This window comes from Eleginops maclovinus, chromosome 3, assembly GCF_036324505.1.
Source record: "Eleginops maclovinus isolate JMC-PN-2008 ecotype Puerto Natales chromosome 3, JC_Emac_rtc_rv5, whole genome shotgun sequence".
Lineage (NCBI taxonomy): Eukaryota > Metazoa > Chordata > Actinopteri > Perciformes > Eleginopidae > Eleginops > Eleginops maclovinus.
The window spans coordinates 3,646,038-3,666,700 of record NC_086351.1 but is presented as its reverse complement, the minus strand read 5'-3'; the positions used below and the strand labels follow the sequence as shown (position 1 = coordinate 3,666,700).

At 41.5% G+C, this 20,663-nt stretch overlaps 2 protein-coding genes across 4 annotated transcripts; both read right to left on the bottom strand.

Annotated features, from left to right (window-relative positions):
• Nucleotides 1–245: 245 nt before the first annotated feature.
• Nucleotides 246–9,413, bottom strand: gnl1 (guanine nucleotide binding protein-like 1). Its single transcript, XM_063878309.1, has 12 exons — nucleotides 9,160–9,413; nucleotides 8,297–8,441; nucleotides 7,861–7,997; nucleotides 7,584–7,735; nucleotides 6,304–6,375; nucleotides 5,345–5,537; nucleotides 5,038–5,136; nucleotides 3,965–4,147; nucleotides 3,680–3,858; nucleotides 3,245–3,431; nucleotides 2,814–2,954; nucleotides 246–2,709 (listed from the first exon to the last, which is right to left on the bottom strand). The coding sequence occupies exons 1-12, from the start codon at nucleotides 9,230–9,232 to the stop codon at nucleotides 2,438–2,440; spliced, it is 1,833 nt and encodes a 610-aa protein (XP_063734379.1). The 5' UTR covers nucleotides 9,233–9,413; the 3' UTR covers nucleotides 246–2,437.
• Nucleotides 9,414–10,074: 661 nt separating this feature from the next.
• On the bottom strand, nucleotides 10,075–18,884 carry znf384b (zinc finger protein 384 b). Of its 3 annotated transcripts, none has more exons than XM_063878312.1 (12): nucleotides 18,693–18,884; nucleotides 17,897–18,030; nucleotides 17,039–17,106; nucleotides 16,675–16,897; nucleotides 15,529–15,642; nucleotides 14,511–14,656; nucleotides 14,343–14,434; nucleotides 13,356–13,580; nucleotides 12,397–12,564; nucleotides 12,201–12,279; nucleotides 11,961–12,119; nucleotides 10,075–11,281 (listed from the first exon to the last, which is right to left on the bottom strand). In XM_063878312.1, exons 3-12 carry the CDS (start codon nucleotides 17,102–17,104, stop codon nucleotides 10,919–10,921), a joined length of 1,635 nt encoding a protein of 544 aa, XP_063734382.1. In that variant the 5' UTR covers nucleotides 17,105–17,106; nucleotides 17,897–18,030; nucleotides 18,693–18,884; the 3' UTR covers nucleotides 10,075–10,918. The 3 variants fall into 3 exon arrangements, with proteins under 3 accessions (XP_063734382.1, XP_063734383.1, XP_063734384.1); XM_063878313.1 differs by having other exon boundaries at nucleotides 17,897–18,027; nucleotides 18,693–18,867; XM_063878314.1 differs by lacking the exon at nucleotides 13,356–13,580.
• Nucleotides 18,885–20,663: the final 1,779 nt, after the last annotated feature.

Genomic DNA, 20,663 nt, shown 5'->3' with positions numbered 1-20,663 from the left:
TACTTTACTCAAGCACAAGATCTGAGTACTTCTACTTTACTCAAGCACAAGACCTGAGTACTTCTACTTTTACTCAAGAACAACATCTGAGTACTTCTCCCACCTCTGCAATTGATTTTTGGCACATAATACAAGATATTTCTCTCACATATTTAAAAAACCTACAAGCATTATCTAACAAAAGTCAAGAGAAAATATCCTAAAGATGTCTCAAATAAAATACAAAGACACTCAGACTCGATGGCTTAAAGGAATATTTATTTTATTGCAGAAAGCAGTCCAGTCATCAGGAATGAAATGAGGAATGCAGCAGACACCTGAAATCACCTCAAGCCTTCACACTTCTCTCCAGACTCTTTCAGTTGTAATGTTTCAACAACAAAAAAACTAATTCACATCAACAAAAAAAAAGTCTGCCGGTAGTGTCGAATATCTGCTTCACTTTGTACCAATGGTAGAAATGTCTGCTGCAGTGTGATGCATTACACAGTAACACAGCACGGTGCTGCAGAGTCCCCTCAGTGCACACGGAGGGGAGCGACAGCACACTATAATACAGCACTCAGGATTGTAGCGGGGGTTATCACACCAGAGACAGAGAGACAAGACAAAAACAAAAGTCAGTTCAGAGGGAAATGAGATGAAAACATGGCGGATATTGAGAATTGTCTGCAGCAGGTCTTAACAGCTTTTAAAGATCGGACTTTGAAATTGATCACAGCATCATAGTTATAGTTCATAAAACAGATGGAGAGGGTGTGATGGTATTTACAATGACCGACAGATGGAAGCCAAGAGGGTCAGACTGTCTTTATGTGATAAAGGAGTGGTTCAACATGTCGGTAAATATCACTTTCATAGAGAGTTAGGTGATAAGAACCATACAACTGTTATATCTGTACGGTTAATATACAAGCGACTCATTATGTCTTGTTGGTTTAAACCATACAAAGCCACACCACACACTTCCCGTTTCAAGGGGTTGACTTTTTCTTGGATAGGGGATGATACTACCTGGAGTCTTAAACTGCATATCATTTTGACTCTTTGGTTTGTGTTCGGCGAAACAAACAAGATAATAATGAGTGGATCAGGGGTCTCTCGGATTTCTTTTTTGTAGGGATGAATAACTAATCTGAGTTTGATCAAAATGACAATATGGACTGGAAAAGTATTTGTCAAATCCCCCAAAAAACTCCCCACATTTTGTTTAGTTCATACAAATCATCCCTATGATCATTTTAATGTAAATTCTTTAAATGAAAATGAGACTTTGAACACTACAGAAATAATCATGTCCTACAAAAATGTGAATCAGATTGCAATATCAGTCCAAATATAAGCAATTAGATATCTTTTCTGAGTGATTCAACACCAAGTTTTTACCTCTCCTTTCTCGAACTCCAGATACAAGACCGGCATTAATCTTCTCGTCTAACCCTCAGAGAGAAAGTGATATTAACCAGAGTTTGGACCTGTTCCTGGGACAGACTGTCAAGCTTCTCTGGATCAGACCCGCTCTACTGCTATAAATTAACTCGCTGAATAAGTGTAGACAAAATCCCACACTGTAGATCTCGGTCAGCCTCTCAGGATAATATTTGTAGTAGTTAAAACACTACAAGCTAAATTCCTGAAACAGCCTCATCCAGCAGTAAAGGATTCCCCCCCCCCCAAAACATTTTCTTTACTTCCTGCTGTCTGTGTGAAACCACACCAAATAAAATATCGCTCGTTTATACAATCTTTTCTAACCCTAGTTCAGAAAAATAAACCTCTAACGGAGCCGTCGCTCTGGTCACTGTGTGTAAAATGTTGGTTTTATTCATTCCACTTTTATAGCCCGATATCTCCCATATCCCGTCCCCACACCCTTTAACCAAAGTTTTGACGAACTCCGGTCCATAAAGGAGATTTACAGTCCAGCTCTTAAATCTCCAGCTGCTCTAAAAGCTGGCAGCGGCTCCAGTGAATGACATCATATCGACATCTGATTTAGTTTTATCATCCTTTGCTGAACTTTGGCAACTCAGCTGCAAAGTCACTCATCGATAAAGAGATTGAAAACCAGTTTGATTGATTATCCCAGACTGAGGGGGAAATTACTTTGTTCGTTTAGCTTCTTCTGAGAACTACATGCAAGAAAAGGAACCGTCAAACCAAAACCAAACCAAACCCACTCCTAGAGGCGCCACTAAAGAACATTTGTGGATTTGTGGATGACGAAGAAGCAGAGCAGAGGCACAGCAGGAACACATGGATATGCTCCGTATATCACAGGAAGGAATTCATCACATTAGATCATGTTAAAGTACACAGAAGGATGATATGAGGAGTGGAGCTGCAAAAAAAAGAGGGAATGCAGATTTAGGAGAAAGAAGAATGAAAAGTGCACAACGGGGAAAAGGAACCACTTCTGACTTTTTGCTCGTCTTCATCACTCGCACTCGTTTTCCCGCAGGACATTGAACATGTTGACAGTGAAGCCAGATGGCTTTTCCTCCTTCGGTTTCGGGTGTGCAAACCCCTCGTCTTCATCATCCCCATCCTCGTCGTCGTCAGCGTCCCGGTCCCTCTCGTCCTCCGGCTCGGTGCTGGACTCTCCGTCCTCGTCTTCGTCCCTCTCCCCCACCTCCTCCTCCTCCTTCGTCGTGGTCCTCCCCTGCAGAGCGATGATCTCCGGCAGGTCTGGGTGGTTTTCCCAGTGCTCTGTGGGCCGTAAATAATCAAAATGTTAATTCCACCCACCTGCTGTTTTCAAACACACTCGAAGCTGAAGAGATGAGTCATGGCAGAGCCTTTTTAGTTTTTACCCCTCAGGCAGCTGTAGCCCGGTGGTCTCAGGCAGAGGCACAACCTGCCGTCGATCGCTAACCGCAGGAGGCTGTTCGCTGCTCGGTAAACATCCAGGCGAGCTGCTTTGGCCGTCTTATAGCCTCTCCTCTCTGCCCAAGCTGCAAAAGACAAAGACAGATGGAAGGGTGACACATCATACGGGTTAGGGACATTAAACAACATCTGGTTAATCATTTCATTTCAATTAGCTGATGCTTTTATCCAAAGAAACTTACTTAAAAAGTGCACTTAACCAGGAAGAAACAACTCAAAAGCAAGAATCCTTCACTTACATTAGCTTTAAATAAGCTAATGTAAGCACTACTGCATTGGCATCAAATAAGCCAAGTGACTGTGCAAATATGAATCCCAAACTCTTAGAAACGTAAACAAATACAACAACACTTACCCTCACACACATCCCAGGCAGTCCATTTGAGGTCCTCAGACCCCTGAATTCCAAGGTGGGGTTTGCTGTCCACCAGACTGGGATGTTTGAGCTTCAGCACAGAGTAAGTCGGAGTCCTTTCGCACAGATAACCGACTGAGCTGTAGGGCTCCTGCAGCTGAGACACGGGGTAGATACCTGCCAGAATCTAGAGAAAATAAACAAGAATGAAACACCAGAGGGAGAAGATCAATAAGAAGAATCAAAAGAGGTTGAAAGCTTTTGAAAATAGCATAAAGATAATATCCAAAAGGTGAGAAATATAACTACAAATGTATGAAATCAATAGGACATTTCCCCAGAGGTGGGAGTGCGCTCTGTAACAGGATTAGGTTTATTTTAAGCCCAAACATTAAAGTCCCGTTTGGTTTCAAATACACAAAAGTGAGGTTGTACCTGCAACTGTTTATCCACGATGGAGGGGAAAACCAGACCAGGACAGTCACAGAGTTTCACTGTCGGGGTGAGGTAGTACGTCTGGAAGTATTTGGTGTGGCCTGGAGTCCGGGACACGCTCACCACCTTCCTCGCCACCAGGCTGTTAATAACCGAGGACTTGCCAACATTCGGAAAGCCTGTGGGGAAAGACAAATGGGTTTAAGATTTAAATCTAGAAATGATTTCCTTACTTTGGTTTGCTGATGTGGCTGCATAGTTTTCAGAGACAACTCAGATGCATACCTATGCAGCCCAGTGTGAGAACCCCGTCTTTGTACAGCTCATGAGACGGGCTGTTCATCTCCATAGCGATGTCAGTTTGATGCTCCACCAGAACCGTCTCTGCTTCCTCATCTAGCCGCTCTCCCTCCATTTGCTCAGCACCGGCATCCCTCCGGATCTTCTGCTCCCAGCTGGACAGGTCAACTTTGAAAACAAGAGGTAAAGGATCAACAAGAGCCAAGTTTAGCGATTGGACACATGAACGATTCCTTAGTTATTATGGCTTTATTATGGGTATGCAAGATAAAAAGTTTGGATTTTGTTAAACTAGTCAGGGCATCAACACGAGTAAAGTTGGCATGTCCCAGGTATGAAGATCAGACAGGATTACCAGCAATACAGAAAAGCAATGTATTTCTGTGGACAGAGGCAGCATCAATATGTATTTCAGCCACCTTAAAACAACAATATCAGGTAGAGTGTACGCTATATTTAGAATATATTCACACCTTGCGGTCGGACAGCTTTCTGACAGGAACTGAAGCCGTTATCTGCGCTCTCTTTATAAAAGGCACCAGACTCAGACACAAGGTCTTTGAAGAGGGCAGAGATAACAGCTTCAGTTCCTAAAAAGTAAAGGTCTGTCGGACAGCAAGCTAAAGTGGTGAAAATATTCTAAATGTAGCGTGCACTTAAACTGGTATTGATTTTTTTTTATGGCACTAAAATAAATGATGCTGAGGCCCCCCGTCTGCAGCAGAACGTTGCTTTGCTCCCGAGCCCACACTCCTCTCTGCTGCCATGAACTGTAGGATTTACTATCAGAAGCAGAAACCCTTTATTCGTCCCACAGTGGGGAAGTGTACAATGTTACATGCAAATGTGAAAAGAGATTAGCATGCAGAGGCAAGCACACGTTAATTAAATACAAATCTAATGGTTAGACAGGGGTGAAGATAAGTAGCAGAGTTTGAAAGTAAGTGAAGCCATTAATAGCAGAACTGAATAAGTGAAAGTCTATATAGCACAGTGTTATTTTAAATAAGCTACCTCACACATCCCAACCATCCCTTTAATGGAGGACAGACACCCACCTCTCCCCGCTGTGATCTCCTGGCAGGCCTTCAGAATGTCTAAAGGTCCCCCAGAGTGACTCCAGTCTGCCTTCTTCCTCATCCTCTTCTTCTGGAGCACTACAGATCAGCAGACAGACAGACTGTTATTTTAATCGCAACCAGAGCCAGTCGGGTTATTCTGGTGGTATTACACTGGAATAAATTCCCAGAGTGGCAGCTTTATTTAAATACCAAAGCTTGCTGATGTTATCTTTCCTGTGTGTCACTCAGAACTCTTTCTATCCCACCATGTTCTCCACCTACACCCTCCTCCCTCTCTCCTCACCTGTGCTGTAGGGCTGTCCCGGGTGGGAGGTGAAGCAGACTATCTGCAGGTGGGGGAACTGGGAGGTCATGTAGTGTTTCCAGGCGATCACCAGTGGTGGAGGACACAGGTCGGCTTTGTTCAGCACCAGGACCACCTGCTTCCCCAGTTCTCCTGTGATGTAGTTGTACAGGGATGGAGGGAACTGCAGCACCTGGACGGTTGAAGTGAGGATACCCATGATTAGAAAAGTAATAATAGTCAACAAATAATGGACCATGTCTTATCCTCATTAAAAAGGGAGAAGACGAGTTGTGCTGTTTTAACTTTGTATTAACACTAGAAACTAACTACATGTGGTTTGAAAGTTTTCATTTGTCAGCAGCATATGTCTGAGAATAAACAAAGTACCTTAAATGCAACTATTTCCCCCATTTTTTACAAAACTTTAGAAAAATATTATTAAGATTTAACATAGACACCTAAGAAGGAACTAAATTGGTGAATCTGAAATATTGGAAGACACTGATAAACTGAAGTGCTGATCTGAGGGGCATATTTATCTGAACACTCACCAGGACTATTGAATTAGTCATCAAACAATAGGGCTCAGAAACCTGGGTTTTATTTAAGAAAATGTAGACCTAGTAATATTTTAGTGTGTGTTTGTGAATCAGATGGGATGGTAACATCATTTTCATGGCCTAAAAAACAATATCTATGTTCATTTACTTCCATTAAGTCTTTCCATATGTCAACATTTATTTTTGGTTGTTCTCCTGGATACAGAAATATAGATGTTTACAAATAAAATATGGTATGAAATGAAAGAGTCATTTCACGGGACCCAAAAACATGACAAATTTGCAACAGGCGAAAAGCTGATGAAAACCATGACAGCGCTTCAGATGGAGGCTGACTGTGTCTCCATCTAGTGCTCAGATTGTTTCCTACAGGCTTTTGTTTGAGAGATCGCCTACCGGGTGCCTGATGTCCACGATTAGCAGGATGATGTCTGACATCTCCAACACTCGCCATAACTGCCTCCATGTCTGAAAGAAAGAAAATAAAAGTGGGGTGTAAGAGGAGGTATATAGGAGGTTTCATATTTTGTGAGCAAAACAAACTCTGTGTATTCACACGTATGTTCATATTTAGAATGATGGCTAATTAGGAAGGAGGTAAGTGAGGATTTTCTGAAGAATTCTTGTTAACTATTCGATGTAATGCTCCCTTTTCGAACTTTAAAAATGATATTCAGTGAAACATAATTTCATTTCTCAGCTCCACTTAAAAATCCATCACCACTAGATTACTGAGAGTCACTTATTACACCACCAGCTGCTCGAGCTTCTGCCTCCTGAGTTCAGCCCCCGCTCTGAAATTAAAGGATCGGCAGCATTTTTAACTCACAGCCTGAGCAATATCACACTACTCGACGCACAATGGTACTTTTCCCTCAGGGAGTACAAGGGAATTAACAGGCATGTAACACAATTCTCAAAGATCTCCACATGATCCAACTTTAGAACAATGAAATATTAAATGTTAGGTACGTCCTGCAGTTAAACGCTGGAGAGCAGCCTCAACAATTATGTCTTCATGATGAAACTGGCAAGGCAAGTGTGCTGGATAATCAGCAGTTTAAATTAAACACATTCATTTAAGTTTTAATGGCTTTTAAAAAAGGATTCATGCATACTTAAGATTTCACAGAAACCATGCAGACAGTCTGAGCTTTAAAAACCTAGATCCCACCAGAACATCTGTGAGGTCAGACTTTCATCTCTGAGTGATTTAATACAAAGAATGGAGTGAATTTTAACTTCATTTTGGAAGACATTTTAGGAATATCATCTAAATTGGGGTCATTACATTTATCATTCATTCTATTTCCTTACTCTGCTGTTTCAATCTGTGAATCACTTGGGCTGCATTATTGTATGAAAGGTGTCATTTCAATAAAGTTGAGTTGAAATAAATAACAACTGCCATGTTTCAGGCAATGTGCAAGTCCTCCAAGTCCAAAAATGATCCTTGGAAGTTCTACAAGGTACAGGCTCCTGAACCTTTGTTTGCCTGAGTTGAGGTTGCCAACACAATAATGAAACTTCTTAACAAAAAGTTAAGCTGTGTCATTAACCATGCCCCACATCTGGTCACCTGAATGTCAAAAAGTTTCTACACAATATGTACTGTAACTAATAAACCACTTGTCGGTCACCAAAGCCTTCAACAGTGTGTCTGTAAGGTGACTCACCTCCAGGTTGTGCTCAAAGTGGCTGAGAGAGCCCTCCGGGTTTCTGGAGTGCAGGTCATCCAGGTGCTCTCTGTACGACTTCTCCTCTTTCTTCAGCAGGTTCTCTCGTGTCATCTCATAACTCCAGGGCGGCCGTCGTGGGAAACCAAGACCTGGTAGTGAATAATTAAATTTCAGCGTGTCAAGAAGTGACCCACTCCGTTAACCTACTCCGCTTATCGGTCTGACTTATTTTGAGACTGTCATGTGGGAAGCATTAAAAGAAAAACAGGCAGACCTTTCTCTGGAGGGAAGACGTCATCGATGCTGATCTCATGTTCTTTCCCTGAGACTGGCTTCAGCACCTTCTCCCTGGCCACCTTTTTCCTCTTTTCCACTTCTTCTTTGCTCTCTTTCTCAAAGTGCAGTCGGAACCTGGAGAGAGGATGAGGGTGTCAAAAGGCTTGCCTGACATTGGTCTGATATATCTACATTTTAAAATCACACACACTAATGAAAAAGATGTCCCAGTTAGCTGAGCCTGTAGAACATGCAGCTTAATCAAAGGGTCTCCTAACTGTTTACTTCAATTAGATCTCATTGTGGATTGAGTGTTTTGATCTTATTTGTTACTCTCTATCTCAGCAGCATCTTAAACCTAAAGAATACCATTCTTTTATAAAAGACAAGACGTCAAAGGGAGTGTTGATATGGATACTGTCGCTGCATCTCACCTGTTGGGGTCATATCTCCCTTCCCTGGTGAAGGGCTGCTGATTTATTTTCCTCACATCAGTGGTTTCACTGTCTGAGGTGTCTGACTGCCGCTGTCCTCGCTCCAGACTGGCATTGCGGCTGCTCGGCCCTGAACCTGTGTCACCTGGAAGTCAGGGGCAAAGATCAGGGATCACTGTTAAACACAGGCATACATCAAATCCCAACTAGATCTAATGTTGACATCCATGCTAGCTGTCATGGATGCCTTTAACCAGGTGCCCTATGACAATTAATTCCTAAAATCAAAAGTCAAATCTACTTTTATACAATCCTCTATGAATACGTCATTGGAAATATTTAGTGTGTGTATGCTATAATATTCTTTCATGTTTCAAAAAGAGGTCAGCAGTTCAACAGCTTTGACAGTCAGACAGAACATATGTTTTTGGGATAAAAAACGATGTCCTGTTCTTGAATATATACAGCACATGGGAATATATGAGCCAACATGCGGTTACTGTAAAGTGCTATATGATATTTCTCTCTAAGTGACATTACACTACCACACGACCTGTACTAATTTAGCAATATGTTGTGTTAATAAGGTCTGAAAATTAAATGACTGACACCTCTTTCACAATACTACTTATACACTGGTCAAGGTAAGTTACTGATGTCACATTGCTTGTTATTGCAGCTAGCATTAGCCTACAGAAGAAATATTTTTTCCAGGCTAAATGATAATTTAATGCTGTAATTGAAAATACCTAACCCAACGAAGTCACACAGACAAACATGTAGCTGTTTAATTACAATTATCTGTGGAGTCAGAACCGTTAGGTAGCTGCTAACGCTAGCATTGCTATGCTAACGGCACATACCTCTCTTTCTCTCCCGTTTGACTTGTAGCTGTTTCTTCTTCTGTTTGGTGCTAAATGGCTTTTTCCGGGGCATATTTATAAAGTAAGCTGGTAAATAAATATAGCTATGTACTGCGAATTGCTATCTACAGCGTGTCACACAGCTTTCTTCTTCACGTTATTTACATGGGTGAAGTTTCTCGACTCCTACACTTTTCAGTGACGCCATATCCACTGCTGCAGACCGCAGAGGATTTTGGACGAGACCACATTTCAGTGTTTGAAAACTGCTCGAGTTTAGATCATCTATGCTTTATTGTTGTTGACTTATTTAGAATTCACTTAACACCGAGTAACAGCTTCAATCCGTCCACCATCACACCCAGGTAGTACGAATGTGCTGCCGTAGCTGACATTAAACTACCCCCCTCTCTAATGGTACAGTCCACTTTTGTAAACAGCTCACACATTTGCACATTCCGTAAGAGCAGACATGCTTAAAACAATAAATATACCTGGATGCACAGGAGCATCTATTGAGACTTGTATGCATAACACAAGAAGCATAGTGTTTGCTTATCTGTTTAACAGGTTTTACATTTGTCATGTCATGGTAATAGTTTCTTGACAACAAATTGAAAAATAAATCTGAAACTATTAATTCATTAGCCTACTCAATCAACAAACACGTATCCAACTTAAAATCGAAGTATTTGTCTAAGCCAGAACCGCAAGTAAATCTGTGTAGCCTCTCAAATGTTACAGAATTGTTTGAAATTGACAGCAATCTAAAAAGGTCTTTTCTGACATGGGTTAAACCAGAAGATAAACAAATTAATTGAGAAAAGATATTTATTATGTTTTAGGATTGGCCCTAAGTCAATGCCCTTGCATAAAACCAATATAGCACATAAGGAAATAAGGCCAATAATAAGAACCATTTCAGAGGGTTTATTGAATTTTTAAGCCTGAACAAAAGAGATGTGTCAGTATGTCTAAAAGTAAGTATTATAAACATTGTTATCAGGGATGAGTAACAGCAAGAACACATTTTGATAACATTAACTTTAGGACATACACACAAATAGGTACAATAGGATTACATGAAACGTGAACCGGCTCATCACTTCCTCAAAGGTTATGTGAAGGCATACAAATGGGACTAAATAGGTTATATGGAACACCACAGCCTTTAAACACACAATCATACTTTATAAACTGGTTGTATATATATCTATATATACTTGATTGATATTTTTCTCTTTCCTGAAAAGGAAATAACCTCTAATCCCTTTTCAGGTCAAAAAGAAAGAATGCATTTTACAACATAGTAGAGGTAATAAAAGTGATGTAAAAACTGTCAGTCTCTGTATGAAAGTATAAAAAATTACCTTCTCAGTCAACTACCAGTTTCATCAACGAAGAGACCATACATTGCTATTGCCAAAACTGTATGTGTATGGAAGCGCAGATGAAACAAGGGTGAATAGAATCCTTTTCTATCATAAAACCATCACTGTGATGGACCGAAACATACTTTATTGCAGCCTTTACATGCACCTTCCAGTCAGACTGATAAACAACAGAAAAACAGACCAAACAAGGCAGAAAGAAAACAGGAGACAAACTATTACAAAAATAAAACTAAATTAGTCTTCAGTATCCATTTCACTCATACCGTTTGTCCTGTCTGTCTCAAACAAAAGTTCAGGCACAGTCATGTTCCAAAGTTCGTCTTGGTATTGCTTTTATCCTCCATCTTCAGTTTCACCTCTCTCCTCTAAGAGTTGAGGTGCTCCACTTGAATGGTGGATGCCGAGACAGTGAGGCAGAGGTCTTTGTGGGAAGTGAGGTCAGCTACGGTGACAGGTTTGTACTGGATGTCACTGGCAGACACTGTCTTATACTGGTGCATGTCAAACGGACAGGAGAGGGAGTCTGTCTGGTAGTTGCTCTGTCCCTGCTGGCCTCCGTCTGCTCCCCCGCTCCCAGCTCTGTTCGATCCTCGGTCTGCTCCGTCCTCCCGGCTCTGAGCTGCACCTTGGTCCTGGCTTTGGTTCTGGTTCTGTTGTCTCGCTCGTTCTGCTTGTGCATTCAGCTGGTCGGGGTTGTGTTTCTCCATGTGTTTCACCAGATACGTCTCCTGAGATGAGGGGAAAAAGTGGACACATGAATGCACTGCTAAAAAAAAGCTGCCAGGTGGGACGATTCACAGCGCTTCAAGTACTACCTTTTAAATATAAAACCTTGAAATGTTTAAACATTAGACAGCTCAAACCAGACCCTCCCACATACAAACACTATTTTTGGGTTTTTGTCCACAAAGGAATAAGCCATTTAATCGCAGAGATTCTACACCTGAAATCAGATTTTTTGGATTATCTTTTTGTACCTGGGAAATATCAGGTCATAATTAAAGTATTAAATCACTTTTGAGGAATTAAAGAGTAAACTAAAATAACTATTAAACTTCAAGGATGTTAACAATGTCTTATTTTTGGTCTGACTGTGTTTATATGCATTGTTTACTGTACCTGTGCTTTTATTTTGAATGATTTTGCTGTATTGTTCCAGTCCTCACCTGTACTCAGTGGTGTTTGACCCTGCTTCCTAACTTTACGCCCTCTATATACACAAACACACACACATATAACAAATCCTCCTTTCACAGGTTCATTTTACACCTGTTGTTTTACCTATGCTATCATAACTCGTATTTTGTAGAGGACAACAATCCCTTTTATCATTTGTTGTTTTGTTTTTATCTCGTCTTACACTTCAGTATTATTTGTACGAATATTATATGTAAAAAAAGAACTCACTGAGGTATAAGTGCGGTTGCAGAGCCCACAGGAGTAGATCCTCGCGTGCTTCACCGTGTGTGTGGACATGTGCACCTCCAGGCTCGCTGCGTCTACGTATCCTTTGTTGCAGTTGGTGCACTTGTAGGGCTTGTCTTTGTTGTGTTGGCGCCGATGGGACTGTAGGGAGAAAAAAGGTTATTGACACTGGGAAAAAACAATTCATGCACTCTGTCTGAGAGGGACTCGATGTTCTCTCACCTGTAGATTTGAGAGTTGCGTGAAGGATTTCTCACAGCCTGGATGGATGCACTTGTACGGCCGATCTCCTGTGTGAATCCTGAATAAGAAACAAACGGCAACATGTTCTTACACAGACTGCTATCCCTTTCATGGAGATCTAACCACAGAAAGACACTTATGCAAAGGAGGAACCCGACACTCGGGACTCTCTTACCTGTTGTGCTGCTGAAGATGGCTGAGCTGTCTGAAGCTCTTTTGGCAGAAGGAGCAGGAGTAAGGTTTCACTCCGGTGTGGATGCGGACATGCTGGGCCAGGTAGCTGGAGTTGGCAAATGACTTGGTGCAATGGGGACACTTGTGAGGCTTTGACTCTGTGTGGTTCCTGATGAAGAAAGAGAAAGGGAAAGAGGGTTTTAAAAAAAGGTAGAGGAGGAAAAAACAGTGATTGACACAAACTGAAAAATGAAAAAGTAGATAAAACATTTGGTATCATTTTTATAAGGACATTCATTCAGATTGACATTCCTCTATAAAGAACTTTATGACAGCCAAAAAATAACAAAAACATTCAAATTAAGCTGAGAAAAAGAAAGCAGAGCATGGCAGCAAAGGATTTCTATCACATATCACACTGTTCAATATATAATGAATAGATGGAGAAGCATAATGGAAGTAAGTTTGTCTTTGAATCTTCATTCTGGTTTTTTGTAAATGTGTGTGTGTTTCTGTTGAAGAAGCAGAAATGACAGAACATGCAGACAAAAGAAACATAAAAAGTGGGAAAATGCAAGCAACAAATACAGAGAGAAGCAAGTATTGTGCACATACACACGTGAAAATGAAGGTTAAATCAGACCAATAACAAAGCTCCATGCATTTCAAATGGCCTTTCTAAATTATGGAAGCGCTTATGGACAAAGCCCAAACTCTAAAAGTCGTAATCTGAATGCTAATCATCTGAAAAGGTCACTTCTGGATGGAACTGGTAGCATGCAAGCCAAAATCTACATGGCAGTTTTAATATGCATGGGCACACCAATCTCTTCCCCAGGGAGGAGGAAGAGGAAGAAGAAGAGTCTGGGCTTCAAAAAAGGGGAACTTGGCAGGACAAGTTAAAGAGGACAGGGGAATATGGCGCGTGGTTGGTAGCGGGGGAGGAGGGGTCTGCAGTACCGTGTGTGCTGCTGTAAGTGACTGAGCTGCCTGAAAGATTTCTGGCAGTAGGAGCAGGTGTAAGGCTTGGCCCCGCTGTGGATGCGGATGTGCTGGGCCAGGTAGCTGGAGTTGGCGAATGACTTGGCGCAGTGAGGACACTTGTGAGGTTTGGCCTCTGTGTGCGACTTGGAGTGGATCTGCATGTCAGACTTACTGAGGAAGGTCGCCGCACACATCCGGCACCTACAGGCGGAGAGACACAGAAATGGGAGGAAGAATGGAAGAAGAAGAAGAAGAAGAGGAGGAATGGAAGAAGAAGAAGAAGAAGAGGAGGAAGAAGAAGAGCAAGAAGAAGAAGAACAAGAAGAAGAAGAATAAGTAGAACAAGAAGAACAAGAAGAACAAGAGACACAGGAGAAGATGGGAAAGAAAGAAGGGGAGACAGGGGAATGGAGCCCACAGAAATAAATAAGATGTGATAGAAAAATGAAACTCACAATAAATAGGAAAATACAAGATAAATCAATGGTGACAGAAGGGGAAGGAGGGGTAAACACAGGGAAAGATGCCAAGGGAGAAATCAGTGAAAACTGACAGGGAAAGGTACGTAGATACTATAAAAAGCCAAAGAGTGCTTTACAACTCAGAGAGCATGCTATTTAAAGACAAAGAGGACAGTAGAGGGCAAGCAGAGATTCATGTGTAGTGTGTGCAGAGGCAGAAAGCACTGATGTATTTCTGTCTCAAATTGGAGGAATCAGCCGTCCACTATAAAGCAGGCGTGTGCTGCCACATCATGCAGTGGAGTGTGTCCAGAAGAGGTGTGTGTGTGTGTGTGTGTGTGCGTGTGTGTGTGTGTGTGTGTGTTCTAGATGCTTGTGCAGCGACACCTTGTTATCTACGAACACATCTCTACTTTGATTTGGACAGAAGAACAGGTGTGTTTGCATTCCACAGCGAGCAGAAATGGGGAGACACAGCAGGTGTTTTTGTTTTGCGCCCTACCTGTACGTCTTGGTGCTGTCTTTCTGCCCGTGCTCTTCCTCTTCATTTGACAGGTCGTAAGGGTCGACAGTGTGATGCTGCAAAGACGTCACCTGTCGAAAGATACCCAAAGTTATTTGATCATGTTTTCGTTATCTATTCTTAAGAATTACACTTCTCTATTCTTACCTGTCCGCCTGCTGTCAGGTGAGCCAGTATTAGTGTTTCGTTCCCCCCCACACCGACTCTGGACAGCGTCGCCTTCTTCTTTCTGCCTCGTTTTGAGGGTGCCGGCATCACGACTACATGGGGCGCACCGTCCCCTTCTTTTTTCTCTACAACAGGATCAACAGCAGTGGGTTAAAAGCGGAAATACTCTTTAAGCTCTTTGGTTTATTATCTGATCTCTACATTGGTCTGTGGGTATATTGCAATAAAACCGAAACTCAAAGTATGCTGCAGGCTGTGTCGTGGTTTAAATTGTGCACCTTCTTTCAGCAGTAGTTGATATTTGAATGGTTAAGGACATCATGGCAACAAAAGGTTTCTATTCCTTACAGAAAATCATTTTTTAAAACAGATATTTCACGATAAAGCCCTAAGAATAATGTCCAACAACAGGTTTTAAAATCAAAAAAATAGCACAAATAAACCAACAGTTTGTAAGCAATCTCGTCAATGTGGAAGACATCTTTTTTGTAAAAAACTGATTCACAAAAAGACCAAGAACAACAAGGTCATTAGCTGCTCAGGTTTCTTTGTGTCATGCTTTGTTTCTGCTGAAATCTATCTGTGATTTTAAGGACAAGGGATGGTTTATAATGTGGAGAGATCATCAAGTGCAAACTGAACTAAATCTGGTTTATTATCCCTCAATGCCCTCGACAGGTCTGATCATGTTCCAAATCACTAAAACCACATTCAGGGTTGCCAAATACGATTCAAAACAAATAGCGTGTCCTGAGTTAACTTGACTTAAAATGTAATTTGTTGTTTGCTGATTCTTTTAGCCTCACAAGGTTAGTCCCACATAGGCAAATATACAATCGCAAGTAAGAATAGCTAGTGAAAATGCTGGAGTCAGTCAGGTATAATCTTTGGAAGATGTTTAAATAAATGTACTTTATATTCAAGTTATAATTCATCACAGAAGATGCATGAGATATTAAGCCCATCCACACAAGGTACATCATGTTGTGTGCTTCACCTGCAGAATGAAGTGCTGAGACGATCATGGTCGTTGCTTGATGACCGGAGACGAACGATTGAGACGAGGTGGGAGAGACGAGGGTTCCCTGAGGAGTTGTGATGACCAGACCCGCTTCACAGAGCAAAGGAGACAGAAATTACAACACATCACAGAAGTTTGAAATCCATCCCTTTAAAGTTGGTGATTGTGGACAGTGCATGATGTCAGTCTATCCTTATGGCTCAGGAATTTCCCTAGGATCCCCTGGCAGTGAGTTAAGAAAAGAAAGTTTTAACAGCCAGTTCTTTGTAGCATATGGTAAACCTTGAAGTTTTAAGATAGTGCTTCTCAAGGTTGTGACAGCTCAGCGCTCCTGCTCCATTATTTGAAAGAAAGCCCCGAGGCGTGAACAGAGACACACAGGTGTTCGTTTTACCTGCAGTTGTTCTGCTGGCAAAGTGTGCTCACAGCCCACAGTGCTGCTTGGAGGTAACTGGAATATCAATTTGTCCTCATCATATAAATGATTTAATGCATCATTGTTGTAGAAGTACAGTAAAAGAAACTATTCAATCCCAAAAGGATGGTTTGCAGATCAGTTACCCACCCTGTTTTACCTTGAATACTAGAAGAAAAACTTTATTTCTCGCAGGCGTAAAAGTTGGACAAAATAAAATACTTCAAATCAATACTGAAAGAAGTCTGGATGATTGGAAGTAAATAAGGGCTTAGGGCTTGCTATAAAGGGACTTTAAAGGGAACCAACACTGTAATTGTGGTTAAGTGTTTTTACAAAGTGAGAAAATGCATGTGTTTTTAAAGCTAGTGAACATACAGCATGTGTGGGTAAATGACACTGGGACTGTACTTCACAAGTTGTGTGAGAGGCTCTCTTTTACATCAGATCATCCCAAAAAAACGTTCTGTTCTTGATTAGTTGTTTAATGTGGAGGCATGCGAGAGAAAACTACTTTTTCTTTAAGAATTGAAGCAACAAAAGATAAATTTATATAAAAATGTAATGTTGAGGGTGTAATATTCCTTTTATCCAACCAAAACCTTTGGCATACCTCTGACTTACTTTTACTTCCTTTATGTCATATACTGTGCAATATACATGATTAGAGTCTGACTGAGAGGGCTCCAGAGGCTCCTTAGACTCACCTGCTGTCATGATGCCTGTGGACGGGACAGACAGCATGTTCTGGGTGCTGTGAGCCGGGTGGAGGTGAGTCCCGCCACCAGCCTGCCCTCCACCATCTGTCTTTATCCCATGAGTTGGGATGGTGAGGAGAGCCGTTTGGTAGTGGGATGCAGAGGACTGAGAGAAGGCTGCATTCTTCTCCTGTTGCTCTTTCATCTTGTTCAGAAACATGGCATTCTCAATCTGTACGTAGAGGGGAGATGTTCATGAACTTAACCAGATGTAACTCCCTTAACTCATCTGGTTGTAGACACATAACAGTCCCTTCTTCTTCATGTCATTCCTAAAGATAATACGTATTTGAACTTTCCTGTCCAGACTCACCTGTGCTGGTACAGATGGGATGGGAGACCAGAAGTACGCGGAATTAAAATGAGAGTCTTCCATCATTTCTGCAATAACACAAAAGCAAAAAACATGAATTACTGCGATACCGTAGTCAGTAAAACATATTAAATGCAACAGAAAAACAACTGTTTTGACTAAAGGTTGAGTAGCAGTAGAAGACACATTCCTCAAAGTACAAAAACAAAATGCAAACAAACCCATACCTCAAACTTACAAAGAAGTAGAACCTGTTATCTTTGCCTAACATGAACAGGAACAAACACAAGGAAGTTATATAATTTTACCAGTCATTCAGGGATCAGATTATCGAGACATCAATGAGACGGGTGCTTTCCAACACCCACAAGAAAATAGTAAATTCTCCTCCTCAATTATTGAATTGAATAAAGAAAGTTCCTGTTCCTTAACTATTGCTATTTATTAACTCTGAATTGTTTAAGTGCGAGTTGCACAATGGTGAAGTGTCTGTTTTTTCTCAAATAAAGTAATAGAACTGAACTAGATGGACAATGTTGGTGCTAAAAGTACCCAAAAATACATTTGAAAAACTCAACCGCACCTCCTAATTCTGGAAATCATGAACCAATTACTCCACAGACTGTTTTTGTAGGAACTAGTTTTTTTTAAACCAAATTACGCCTTCCAACAACTGAGCGTGAGCAGCCCACTAGTTCGACCAGCTTGAATGATGTTGTTTTTACTAATACTGAATGGCTAGGGCATTTTCTCAGATTTGAAATATTGTATTTAGCCATTTCAGTTTCAAGTTCCGGATTCCGTGCATACTGGCTCTGTGACTCAGTTCTCCTAATGAAACCAGTCAACATATCTTACCACAAATGTATTGCCACACAGTGAGGTTGGGGAGGGGGGGTTTGGAGGGCCCTTGGGGGTGTGTGGCTCTTGGGGCCGATGCTCACTTTGCCAGGTAGGTCATGCAGCCTTGGAAACAGACTGGCAGCATCCTACTGTCAAAAAAATAGATAAACAAAATGTAGACTGAATGGAAAGAACAATATGCAGATGTGATTGGATGAGGCGTGCTAGGTAGACAAGCATGTGGGGTAATAAGAAATATCAATTGGGTCTCAGAGATTAATATCTTTGGATCAATACAGGCAAATTAGATAATTCTCCAACATGATGAAATACCACATCCAACTTTCCTTCTCTAGCTAGGTGTGCATTTATTGTTTTCTGAGCACCAAAATGCAATGTCTGACCTCAATAGGCTTTTAGCAGCAGAATCAACTTCTTAGCTAGAAGTTGGAACAACAGACCCACAGCACTACAAAACACACAGCTAACTTTATTAAAAAGCCCCACATTAGATTTGCATTGTTCACAATAAGCCGTAGCTCAACACAACGACACCATTTCGGCTGCTTGCATCTTGTAGTTAATCAGGCCCGACGTGCTGATTAACATGCAGTTAGCTAGCAGACAGCAGTGTGTGTCCTGCAGCTGCAAGGGGGGGAAATAAGAAGCAAAGCAAAAAAAAAAAAAAGCCAAAGGATAAAAAAAAAACTGAAAAAAACCAATAGACCATCCTCACAGACTTCCGGCTGTGGACGGCTGGAGAGAGCCATGCAAATCTACCCAAAAATGTATGCAGAAGAGTGGCGTTTACCGGTAACGACGACTCCGTTTGCCTCCCCGGAACTCCCGTAGCTTGGGACTATGTTTCCAAAAATCGGTGCAAATTCCTGCAAAGCCAAGCTAAGTTTTTTTTTTTTTTTTTACCTCTTCGCTTTTTTTTTTTTTTTTAGGTTTTTTTTCCCTCCGGTGAAGCAGCTGCCTCGTCTAAAAGCTTCACTTCCTCCGGATAAAGTCGTCAGACAAAAGGAGTGTGTTTTTGTTGATGTCACTTCCTGTAACTGAGGGTTATTTCATTAAAAAAGAAAGTCTAAAATATAACATGCACTTGGTAATATGTGTTTTTTATCCATGTAATGGCAGTTAAAGGGTAAATCATCAAGATTTTTAACCCATTGTCTGGGTTTACTTTGTTATATTCGAGTTTCACGTTGTGAGGCATTCACTTGCTGTCGGAAATAATAGCACGCTGTTACTCAAAATGACATTTAAGTATTCCTATTACTACGTTGTGTGCTTTATAGCTGCACGTAATCCTTCTTTTGGGCAAGATACCTTTGTCAAATGTATCCCAGCTTTTTAGTTTGTTTATTTTTTACTGTCCATATGACAAACCTAAAGAAAATCCTCCCCTTTGAATTTCAAGGAAATCAATAAATGAAAAGTTTTCTGATGGATAACAAGTTGTCTATATTCCAGTCTCTCCCAACAATCTCCTTAAATGTTTTGCTGTGTTGTGCTTTGATGTTTTAATCTTCTATATTTTATTGTGCGTTTTTCTTATTTGTCTCTTTTTAAAGTTGGAGCCTATATATATTTGCAAAAAGGATTAATTGAAATTACTCAAACAATGATCCACCTTTATTCTGTGTTTAGTCCTTGTCCTAGTCACATCTATAGTTTTTTACCTAAGGAGTCTACACCAAGGGGCAACCTCCCGGGCTGAGCAGTGAAACACATAAGGAAGTGCAGACAACTGCAGTTCATCGAATGGCCGCGTGGCCTGGCTCCAAAACAGAGCAATTTACATAGACCCCCCCCCCCATGTTAAAATGCCACTTTTTACAGCAAAAATAAACATGTTTACAGCGTGGTACAACAATTATGTTTGGTCTCTATAGCTAATTTCCCTATTCATGACAACTGTGAGGAGGGTGAATTTCTATATAACTCTCCCGTTTTAATTATATTAAGGCTTAAGGTTATGCATAATTAAGGGCGTGGTCGCTTTGATTGACAGGTTAGCGCCGTCAGGGGTTAGCCGCTAGTTGTCTGCTCTGCTAGCTCAGCTAACAGTCACTGCACTTGACCTGTCGGACATGTTGGTGGTGTTGGTGCCTTTTGAATGCAAATATGAGACATAATATGGCTTGCTGTGCGATTAATTGTACTAACAGACCGTCCAAGAAGTCTGGTCTCCAGTTTTTTCGCTAAGTGAAATTTTATTATTGTTTTATTTATATTTTAGCACCGTTACTTAGCACTAATTATCAGTGTGTCTGCTCCATAGAATGTATAAAGTATCATCTGCTCAAGACCGGGAGCAACGAGACCGCAGCGTGTGCTGTTGACCTTTAGCGGGATAGCGCCGCGGGATAGCGCCGCGAGTAGCATATGGTAGCATGTAGCCTAGCCTGGTAGCTTCGCTAGCTTGGTAGCTTCGCGCTAGATGGGCGTGTTTCAGTAGCCACGCCCTCTTCAGCTCCAACCCTATGTCCATATTTGGATTAGCCGGGAGTGGGCGCGAGGTAGACTGATACGGTTTTCGACGGTGGGAGTCGCCCACTTTGAGCTTCATTACGGCTCTTCACAAACCTATGGGCGACGTCACGGATACTACGTCCATTACTTATACAGTCTATGGTCTACACAGGCCTGGGGGGTCAGGATGGAGCTGATTTTACCCGCCAGGAGATCCCAGCAGTCTCGCACCTCTTCAGGCCTCCGGGTCCCCGAGGGTTTGGAGCCCCGGGCCGTTCCCACATTGGTGATCCAGCATTGAGTC

Coding starts and splice junctions, on each gene's coding strand:
- gnl1 (XM_063878309.1), bottom strand. CDS start 9,232: ATGCCCCGGAAAAAGCCATTTAGCACCAAACAGAAGAAGAAACAGCTA. Junction 7,736..7,860: donor CGTCTTCCCTCCAGAGAAAG/GTCTGCCTGTTT, acceptor ATTCACTACCAG/GTCTTGGTTTCCCACGACGG. Junction 5,137..5,344: donor GGGACAGCCCTACAGCACAG/GTGAGGAGAGAG, acceptor GCTGATCTGTAG/TGCTCCAGAAGAAGAGGATG.
- znf384b (XM_063878312.1), bottom strand. CDS start 17,104: ATGATGGAAGACTCTCATTTTAATTCCGCGTACTTCTGGTCTCCCATC. Junction 12,280..12,396: donor CATCTTCAGCAGCACAACAG/GTAAGAGAGTCC, acceptor TTTCTTATTCAG/GATTCACACAGGAGATCGGC. Junction 11,282..11,960: donor GCAACCGCACTTATACCTCA/GTGAGTTCTTTT, acceptor CCCTCATCTCAG/GAGACGTATCTGGTGAAACA.